Source organism: Podarcis erhardii (assembly GCF_964252035.2).
Source record: "Podarcis erhardii genome assembly, chromosome: 16".
Lineage (NCBI taxonomy): Eukaryota > Metazoa > Chordata > Lepidosauria > Squamata > Lacertidae > Podarcis > Podarcis erhardii.
Genome location: NC_138514.1, coordinates 27,216,622 through 27,227,306, shown reverse-complemented (window position 1 = coordinate 27,227,306; position 10,685 = coordinate 27,216,622). Strand labels below are relative to the sequence as shown.

Genomic DNA, 10,685 nt, shown 5'->3' with positions numbered 1-10,685 from the left:
TCTGGAAAGTTAGCCTTGGTGAAGACTTGACGTTATCACCCCCCCAAAAGTTTTTGATTTGAGTTTCCATTGAAATGAGGCTGTATTTTAATATTTTAATGTTGTATTTTAGTCTTGTTTTTAAGTTGTATTTCAATCAATTTGTTTTTATATAGGGTGTTAGCTGCCCTGAGCCCAGTCTTGGCTGGGGGAGGGCGGGGTATAAATAGAAATTATTATTATTATTATTATTATTATTATTATTATTATTATTATGTGTTAGAAGCAAATCAAGCCTGACTAGCTTCCTGTGTTCGGGTGATCACCTGGGCGATAGGCCATTAAGAAAGCAAACGAGAGGCGGCTCTGTGCCAGGTGGCAAATAGGTGAGGCCCTTCCCTCAACTCCCAAATAGCAAGAAGGGCAATGCCTGAGTTGGAGAGCAGAGTTTGCTGTTATGGAAGCTGGAGAACAAACCAGCAAGCAGACAGGCAGAGAGCAAGGCTTTGATTTCTGCTTGAATCCAAGGCTGCGGCTGTGGAAGAAGAAACTGGACCTTGGGGTGTGAATGCTGTGAACCTCTCCATCCTAGGCTCAGGTTGCATAGATGTATCCAATAAACCATACATCCTAAAGACACCACAGTTTCCACTGTGCCACATTTCCAAAGGGAAACACGAACTCTGGGGAAGTGCCTGGAAACCTTAGAATCTCTCACCGCTTGGAGATGGCAGGCAACAGAAGAGATGTCACAGGAAGCTGCCTAAGAACAAGTCAGATTATTGCTCCGTCTGGCTCAGGGTTGTTCACCCTGACCGGAAGCAGTTTAAAGAAGCCCTTTCTTTTATCTGTCCTGAATTTCCCAACATTCGGCTTCATCAGATCTCTACCAAGTTGGAGTGCAAGGAGAGAGGGAGAAAAAAAAACCCAACCCACATTCTCCATCATTTTGTACCTTCCCATCAAGGCCTTGCCACTTGCCTTCCAGGAATTGCAGACTCCCATCATTCCCAGCCAGCCTGATGAATAGCCAGGGGAGTGCATTTGAGCACAGTGGTACCTTGGTTCAAAAACCAAGGCGTAGCTTCCGATTGGCTGCAGGAGCTTCCTGCACTCAAGCGGAAGCGACAGTGGATGTTTGAAAAACGTTCGCAAACCAGAACATTGACTTCCGGGTTTGCGGCATTCGGGAGCCGATTTGTTTGACAACTAAGCAGTTCAGGAACCAAGGTACCACTGTCGTGGGATGGCTGCGAGGCAGAATCAAGGCAGCTGGTGAGGAGAAGGTGACCGGGAGAAAGATCTTTCTCTTTCTCGCTGTCTCGGCGACGATGAGTCAGCGAGGGAAAGCAACTGCTTGAAGATTATGAAGAGGCCCACCCCCCGCAGCCCACCCTGAAGTTGTAGTCATCCTTGGCCACAGGCCAGAATAACCCCTGGAGGTTCTGAGAGTCTCCAGAACATTTTTTGGCCTTGACACCTGACACCCAAAAAAAGACACGGAGAGAGAGCAGAGAAGCATTTCCTAAGCAGAGCTCATTTCCCCCTCTCTCTCACCCAGGCTGGCCGGAGGGAAGTCCACTTCGGCCACATTCATGGCAGAGCAAGGCAAAGTGTGTGACTTCACTTGAGTGACCACGGAGGCAGGGAATACTATAGGCTTGTATTGTTTCATTAGATTTTTAACAATGTATTTCTCATTTTGTATTCCATTGGTGTATAGAGCTTTGGAGAGAGCCAGTGTAGAGTTGTGAGTGCTGGCCTAGGATCTGGGAGAGACCAGCGTTCAAGTCCTCCCCTCCCCGCCACCCCCAGTTTGTCTTGAAGCTGGCTGGGTGATTACGCGCTGCTAATTCACTCTCAGCCCAACCTACCTCACAGGGTTGTTGTGAGGATAAAATGGGACGGAGAAGAAAGGTTTCGAAATGAGTAAATAAATTAAGTGTGGTTGTGGTGGTTAGAAAGTCAACAGCAAGGCCTGAGAGGTCAAGGGTTCAGATCCCCACTCATCCTTCTCTGCCTAACCTACCTTAGAGGGCTGTTGTGGGGATTAAATGAGGAGCTGGAAAACTATGCCTGCCACCTTGAGCTTCTGGGATAAAAAATGGGGAATCAAACAAACAAACAAACAAACAAACAAACAAACAAACAAACGTAATGCTTGGTGTTTAGTTGTGTTTTTATACTATGTGAAATGAGCGGGATAATTAATAATAATAATAATAATAATAATAATAATAATTTCCTTTTCTCTGCTCAAAGGCCTCCCAAGTTGTATGCTAGTTGCATTCATTCTAGTTGCAGTCTACATATTTTTTCTCTCTTGTATTATATTGCATTTTAAATGTTTGCTTGTTTGATTTTGAGTGTGTGTTTTAATGCTCACGTCTTACTCCCTGCATGCCCTGTTTTAGCAGGTCTGTGACCGTATAATACATAACAATAGTGGTGAAATATTAAGGGGAGGAGGAGGACATAGGCGGTCCTGCAACAGAAAGGACGGCAAGGTCAAAAGCAAGACGAAGTGGCCATGGCTGTGCGTTCCTTCCACCCGTGCTGGTTGCAGGATCCCAGGCTCAGTGCAGAGCCAAAGGCCGGGCTGAGCAGACGGCCGGGCAATAAATATCTCTCTTGTCTCAATTACTGGAGATTGACGGGCCCCATCTGCTGTGCTGCGTGCCCGGATCCCCCAGCTGCAAGGATAATGGAGCATGATGAGAAGGGCTGATTGCGCAGGGGAAGAGGGAGGGCGAAGCATCCAGAAGACTCCCTCCAGATTCCCATTCCTCCTTCCTCCTGGCCGGGCGTCCGACAGGCCAGGGAAAAGCTACCCTCCAGCTCCTCCTGCTGGCCAGATGCTTGTGCTACAATGGGGAAAGGGGAAACGGCAAATGGAGCCCCCTACCTTCCCCCCAGGAACGTAAAAATACAATCTTATGGGGTTTTTTTTGTGTGCAGTCTTGATGATGCCCTGTGCCTGTTCCAAGCCTGTGATCCTGTGGCAAGGAACCCGTTCCTTTGTTAAGGGAAGGGAATGGCTTTGGCTGGTTAGGTACCACAATTTACACATCCAATGAAGTTGCTCTGGTCTGTAGAACAAATGGGTGGCCTTTCACCTCACACCCCTCGCCCAGCTGCCACATAGGATAAAAACCGAGAGCCAGTGTGAGGAAGTGGTGAGAGTGTCAGACTACAACCTGGGATGGGAGAGACCTGGACCACTTTGGGCTGCCTCTCAGCATAACCTACTTTGCAGAGTTGTGGGGATTCCATGAGGAGGGAGAGACCTAGTGCTATTTTTATAGAAACAGAGGTACCAGAACTCATCCCAAATTTCTCCCTTGCTCTCTTATAAAGGCAAGGGTCCCACCTGAGAGGTGCTGGAACTGAGTTCTGGTGGGTTCCAGTTGAAAACAAAACAAAACAAAACAAAACAAAACAAAACAAAACAAAACAAAACAAAACAAAACAAAACAAAACAAAACAAAACAAAACAAAACAAAACAAAACAAAACAAAACAAAACAAAACAAAACAAAACAAAACAAAAGCCCTGGAGAGACCCACATACTCTGCCTTGATCTCAGAGAAAAATATGGGATATAAATACAATCAATCAACCAACCAACCAACCAACCAACACACACACACACACACGCACACACACACAGAGAGAGAGAGAGATAAGAAAAGAGGATTGGACAGATTTCCTGAGGTATAAGGCTCTCAATGGCTGTGTTGTCCCTCTGCTGTCGGGAGACAGCGTGCCTCTGAAAACCCGTTGCTGGGAATCACAGGTGAGAAGAGTTGCTATTGCATTCAGATCCTGCGGGGGGGGGGGGGGCATTTCCAGTTGGCCAACTGGGTGAGAACAGGATGCTGGACTAGGATGCTGATCCAGGCTCTTCTTGTATTCATTACAAATATTAGCTTACATTGTGTTAGGGAGGTTACATAGATAACAGCTCCACCTCATTGTTCTATGACAAAGTGAGACCCCAAATATGTTTGCACATAGAGGTGTCTGCATAATCCGAAATGAACTGGGTCACCCTGAAGAGCTGATAAAGAGAGTAAGTCCATGGCAGAGAGTAGAGGTTTGTGGGCTCCTTTGCCTGCCCAGACCAGGGAAGCAGGATTCGCCTATGTAAGAGGATGAACCTTTTTCCAATCTTGTATTCCAGCATGCGTTTGTGATTTTTATTATCATGTCCTTACGTTGGTTTTTAAATTGCTTTGAGGCTTTTGTAGCGCAACATGGGAATATAATAACCCAAACCGAATCCTAATCTGGCGCAGCTCTCTAGGGATGGGCAAATCTGAGAAAAGGGCAACATCTGGAAAGATGTACAATTGCAAACACATTGACGCAGCTTCAACTCCAGAGCCACGTCTTTTCAGCTCTGGCCTGTCTCCCGCTGAGACGTGGCCCTTGACAGATAACCTTGATGCACTTAAAAAATAAATAAATCTTGCCCACCCTCCAGCTGCACTGGCTGACGATGACTCTTTCGGTTTTCAGGCAAGGGATATTCCCAGCCTGCCCTCCCTGGAGTTGCCATTGGGGATTGAACCCATGACCTTTTGCATGCAAAGTCAGATGCTCTCCCACTCAGCTAGCTCCCCACACCACCATCAAAAATAGGCTCTACTTCAGGAAGATTCCATTACAATATATATATTGTATATTTTATTATCATTGAACCAGCTCACTGAATCTACAGCTCAACTTCACAATTCAGAGAAAGAGAGAAAGAGAGATTAAATTTTTTTTCCTCTAGAGAATGGTTTGTTCTGGTTTGCTAACGGCTGCAGAGACTATGAAAGGATGCTAGGAAGACTGGACATGTTTTTCCCTGATAACGCCGTCTTTCTACACTTGCTGCTGCTTGCAATTGGAAGGGAACCCCAAAAGCATCTCAACACTGCAGTCCTTTGGAGACCTTCCTTTGGAGACTGATGCACCACTAAACCGCCATTTGCTGGCACTGAGTCATAGATCTGTAGAACTGGAAGGGACCACGAGGGTCATCTTGTCCAACCCCCTGCAATGCAGGAATCGTTTGCCTAATGTGGGGCTCGAACCCACAACCCTGAGAATAAGTCTCTTGCTCTATTGACTGAGCTTCCCCAGCTGTCCATCATCTTTGGAGAGCCCCACAGAACCAGTATTTGCTGTTGCTCAGTCGTCTTGGGAGAGCCCAGGCAGCACCCTGGCGGTGACTGTGTTTCAGGTGTGAACTAATAGGCCTGCTGCCAGTGTGAGCTTTCAGCAACTGGTAGGGATGTAAAAAAACCAACAACCAACAGCTGGATATGGGTTAGGGATTTCTTCTGCAATACCAGGGTCCAACAGTATAACCTTTGGGCTGACTAAATTAGAAGACTAGCCTTCCCTCCTTCCTTGATCAATGTAGTAGGACCTATTGCCTAGATCTAGACTAGAGTTCACTCTGGCAGCTCTTGCTCCAAAGACCTCCAAGAGTTCTTGATTGTCACGTCCAATTGCCAGCTGCCTGGGACTGTGGAGCTGAGGGGAAGCATACTGTGGTCTTTGCCGCCAGCATGGGGAGTGAGGGGCATGCACCTCCCAGGAAGAACCTCATGGTCAGGGGGAGGGCATCTTGGCCCCATCTCTCAGCTAGTAAGGAGCAGCTTGCTTTCCTCTTCCCTCCCCATCCCCTTTTCCTTTCATGTTGTGTCCGTTCGGCTGCAAGACCACAGGCAGGGACTCTCTCAGCTTTTAATATATGACGGTGCTTAGAAAACATTAGGTGCTTTATAAGTGTTAAATAAAGATCGTAATATCTGGATCCACAATCACAACTCAGCAACAGGCAGGTGTCATTTTGCTTCAAAAACCTCCCAAATCCAAATTTGCCAAGTAAGTCACGGACTGTGGATCTCCATAGTTTAAACGTGTCACTGGAAGAACTGGGTGGATCCAATGTCAGATGTCCCTAAAAAGAATTGTCCTTCATTCCTCTCTTTCTCTTTCCCTCCCTCTCTGCCCCACCTGCAACACGGCCACACAGAGATCCAACACACTGCTTCTTCTGAATCCAGTTTTTCACATATGGCCAACAAACCACAGAATTCAGGTCTGGAGGCTCAATCCATAGAATCAGGAGGGTGTCTATAGCATCTGAATTTGAATGGTGGGCCTTAAATAATATGTGGATGGCACCTCTGCAGAACCAGGAGGTTTTCTTCCAAAGCTGTTGTGGCTTCTCTGATTTGTTCATGCTACACTAATTGGAGAATGATGTCCAATGGGCGATGCTCCTCCTTACCCAGTGCATTTTCTGCCCTTCTAGCACAGGCCATGTCAGGATTCTAGTCCTTTGTGAGTTTTACATCTTTACATCTGATGGAAGGAGATTTGGACATTCAGACTGATTTTTGGAGGTTTCATGGGCTTCCCAAGGGGGATCTGATTCACAACCCACCTGTTTTGTTCCCCTCTCTCTTTCTCTCTCCCTTGGTTTGAGACAAAGGTCTGATCGGGTGGTGTCCCTGAACTTGCTCTATTTATTTTTCCCCACCTCATATATGCAAGGGAAACTGATCCGGTTGTGCTATCTGGTTCTACAGAAAGGGCACTAAGTTACGTGACCCTCGCCTGGCTGACCTTTGCTCTCTTGCAGAAAGCAAAATACCCCTTTGTGCTAAGATATGTCAGAGGTTATCCTGCAAAGCCGGGGGCTGGAAGCACCTCGCTCTCTCTGCAAGCTTCCATACAGCCTGGGGCACGTAGATGTATGTTTATATGAAAGTGCTGCCTTAGACCAAGTCAGGCTGATGGTCTGCCCAACTTGGCAAACCAGTCCATGCCATTTGAGCCCCATCAGGTGTCCCTCTTGTCTTATCGACTGCTTGTCCATCAAGCCCAGAAGCATCAAAGTTGAACAACAGCTGCTCTCCAGGGTCTCACGCAGAGATGGGGCTTTGCTATCACCTGCCGTGGAACCAGATGGACATGTTGCCAGGCAGGGGTTGATTCTGGGGCCTTCCCTAGGTCATTGCATCCTCCAGGAAGTGCTCTCTCTGTGTGTGTCTTCATTGGTGGCAAATGCTGTTTGTACCCGCAAACTTCTAAACACCAATCCTGTGCACTGGGTTCTAGCGTTGAGTTGAGGTCCTTTCCTGGGACACAGAAGTAGTCCTGAAGTAGTCAATCCAGTAGTCATCTTTGTAACTTTTTGGAAGTGATCAGCTTCTATCTTCCTTCCTTCCTTCCTTCCTTCCTTCCTTCCTTCCTTCCTTCCCTCCTTCCTTCCTTCCTTATCTCCATCCATTTCCTGGGTTTTACACAACCCTCCAAACTCCCAAGTAAGATTTCTTTTGGAATTTCTCCCTCTGGAAATTAACAGAGTTGTGCTCCCATGCCAGCCACCCCTCTCCTTTCTGCCTCCTAAAATAAATTAAACATTAACCTCTCCAGGCTGCTGGAGTCGAAATAAATAAACACTACAAATAAATTAGGGGGTGGGGTGGGGTGGACAACAACAACAACAACCCTCAAACTCCCCTCGAGGAAGAATCTTCTGTGAGCTGTTTGTTCGAGGCTGGGTGCGATCAAATAGCGAGGACTCCTATGTTCTAGAGCCCAAAGTTCAGTGGTGGGTTTTGGTGTTTGTTCATATGCTCTGTGCGTGATCCTGAACCCTGGAGGCGTTATTCCCCGGGACACCCTCCCTACCCTTTTGCCAGTAGAAACTAGCTTTTTTAAAAAAAAACCAACAACAAAGCAAAACGGAGTCCACCATCAGGCCTCTTGTCCATGTGAGCAGCCAGACGATTGGGGTCCTTGCCCACAAAACCTCGATCCTTTTGCAACCCCGAACTTCCAGCAAGTGTCTGGCCTCCTCCGCCACGATGCTGCGTTCTAACAGGTGACTCAGCAGTTCTCTCCCCCCACCTACAAGATTTCCTGACTCCCCGGTTAATGGCTGGGCCAGCTCCCAGCTCCTCGCTGGCTGGACGCACCCAGCAACTCCAGAGTCAACGAGGAAGGAAGAAGGAGCGGAGGCTGGCGCTGGTTGAGGAATTAAAACTGGGCATGCCTTGGAGGGGTGGGCGGGTGGGGAGGGCAGCTGGGCAGGGCCAGCTCACTCCAGCAACCGGGCAGCTGGCCCTCAAAACCCAGCACTCTCAGAACTGCTCCGGCTGTTGTAGCTTGGGCTGCGGCTCTGGGTGCGAGTCCGGCTGCGGCTGCTGCTGTAGCTGTCGTAGCTGCGGCTGCGGCTGCGGCTGTAGGAGTAGCTCGTCAGGGAGCTGGAAGAGGACGGGCTGGGCCGGTAGTAGGGGATCGGGCGCTTGCGGGCACTGGAAGAGAAGAAGGACATTTTTAGTGCCTTTAGGCAGAAGCAGAGCGGACTGAACTGGATTTGATTAGGAAGAGGGCATTGGATTCGGCACTGAGGGCCAAGAAACACCTGTTTTCTTTTTTCTTTTAAATACAGAGCTGAGTGAAAACCAAGTTTGCAAGGAAGTATGAAGACAGAATCTTAGAACGTTGAACACTGCTGGGATAGCTCAGTTGGTAGAGTGTGAGACTCTTAATCTCAGGGTCGTGGGTTCGAGCCACACGTTGGGTGAAAGATTCCTGCATTGCTGGGGGTTGGACTAGATAACCCTTGGATCCCTTCTAATGCTACGGATCTGTGATTCTAGAAATAGAGTTGGAAGGGGTCCTCATCTGGTCCAACCCAACCTAAATTCTACACTTAAAGGACAGGAGGGATGTATGCTCAATATCAGGATCAGGGAAACATGTGGTGCTTCAGATGTGGCTGGACTCCAGCTCAGATCAGCCCTAGCCAGCAAAGCCAATGGTCAAGGATAATAGGCTTTGTAGTCCAGCAACATCTGGACATGCCTCAACCAATCAGGAATCTCATAATAAATACACTTTCAGAGGAGAGGTTGGGAAGCTTGTGGCCCTCCAGTTGTTTTCTGGACCACAACTCCCATCAGTCCCAGCCAGCAGAGCCGGTGGTCAGGGATGATGGAGGTTGGAGCCCAACAACATCTGGAGGGTCAGAGCCACTGTCAATTTCTTTGTACAAGGCGTTTCCCACAAATAAGTAGTACATTATACTGGTTAACTTAAGAATCTTGCTTTCCCCCTCTTCTGTCTCTGAACTGCTTTCCTTTTGTGCTGTGTCTTTCAGATTATAAGCCTGCAGGAAGTGACTGTCTTGTTTTCATTGGTTGTATGTAATATGTCCAAGGAACCTTTTTGACTGAAGACCTGGGGCCAAATGTACTAAAAAAACACACCCCATAGCTAATCTGTTGCAGCTGACATCTCAGCTTTTGGGGTTGCTTTTTTATTATTATTTAAATGAGCTCTGAGGAACACAGTCACTCCCAAACAAAAATCTTCCCAGCAGCCTCGCCTTCTTGCATAAGTTTGACATTTTCTGTTCAAAACAGGAAAATTGAAAATTCAAAATTTTCAGTTCAATCTTGGTTTTCGCTCCACATGGACAGAAGGGAATGCCGTCAATTTGGAATCTTGCAAACATGACCCAAGTTCATGGGTACAAGCTTGGGCAACCCAGCCAGATGGATGGAGTATAAATAATAAGCTTGTTGTTGTTGCTGTTGCTCTGCCTCACCCCAAGCCCCTCCCTCCAAACCTGGAGCCCTCAGTGCCAAAGCTATTGCCTCTCCAGTCGTTAGTCCTGGATTAGCCAGCTAAAACAACAGAGCATGAAAGGGTTAACAGCGCTTGCGTGTTTTTGCTCCAGACGCTGGAGAATTAAAGCTGCAGGAAAACAGAGATTAGGTGTTAGTTGGAGGGCACACTTTGCCCTGGAGGAAGCCCACACGCCCCATCAATAGCTAATTTCTTGCCAAAGTCCAAAAACCAACCACCTCCATACTAATGCACCCCCAGCCAACCATTTCAGACATTATGTTTCTTGCTGTTTAAGTGACCTAGCTGTGATGGTGAGCCCGTTCATGCTTCCTCTTCCCTCCCTGTCCTTTCTTCCTCTTGTGCCATGCCTTTTAGGCTTTAAGCCTGTGGGCAGCGACAGCCTTGATTCAAGCATTTGTGAGCTGCTCTGAGAGCCCTTTCTGAGGGGCTGAGGATTAGGATTTGGGGAGCTGCGGTATGTCAAGGGGACGCGGGTGGCGCTGTGGGTTAAACCACAGAGCCTAGGAGTTGCCGATCAGAAGGTCGGCGGTTCGAATCCCCGCGACGGGGTGAGCTCCCGTTGCTTGGTCCCTGCTCCTGCCAACCTAGCAGTTCGAAAGCACATCAAAGGGCAAGTAGATAAATAGGTACCGCTCCGGCGGGAAGGTAAACGGTGTTTCCGTGTGCTGCTCTGGTTCGCCAGAAGTGCCTTAGTCATGCTGGCCACATGACCCGGAAACTGTACACCGGCTCCCTTGGCCAATAAAGCAAGATAAGCGCCGCAACCCCTGAGTCGGCCACGACTGGACCTAATGGTCAGGGGTCCCTTTACCTTTACCTTTAGTATGTCAAGGAGACCCTCCTATTCCCCTTCCAGAGCTACAATCTTTAGAGTTCCCTGCAAAGAGGGAATGACTTACGAAACCCATCTAGGAATTGCAGTTCTGTGAGGGGAACTGGAGTCTCCTTATCAATTCTCCACACCTTTAGTAAACTACAGCTCCCAGAATGCTTTAGGGGTAGCCATGGCTACCTAAAGAGGTATTGCAGTATTTTAA

General features: G+C 48.0%; 2 protein-coding genes across 3 annotated transcripts in view; both read right to left on the bottom strand.

Annotated features, from left to right (window-relative positions):
• Positions 1-10,685, bottom strand: part of LOC309331411 (uroplakin-3b-like) — a 178,405-nt gene that overhangs the window by 139,450 nt on the left and 28,270 nt on the right. The gene's annotated exons all lie outside the window — the stretch shown is intronic.
• The window catches only part of SRRM3 (serine/arginine repetitive matrix 3), a 101,869-nt gene continuing 98,895 nt past the window's right edge, over positions 7,712-10,685 (bottom strand). For both annotated transcript variants that reach the window (XM_081843523.1, XM_081843524.1), the window contains exon 16: positions 7,712-8,306. In XM_081843523.1, the coding sequence (XP_081699649.1) occupies positions 8,117-8,306 (190 nt within the window). In that variant the 3' untranslated portion in view covers positions 7,712-8,116. The remainder of the gene's footprint in view (positions 8,307-10,685) is intronic.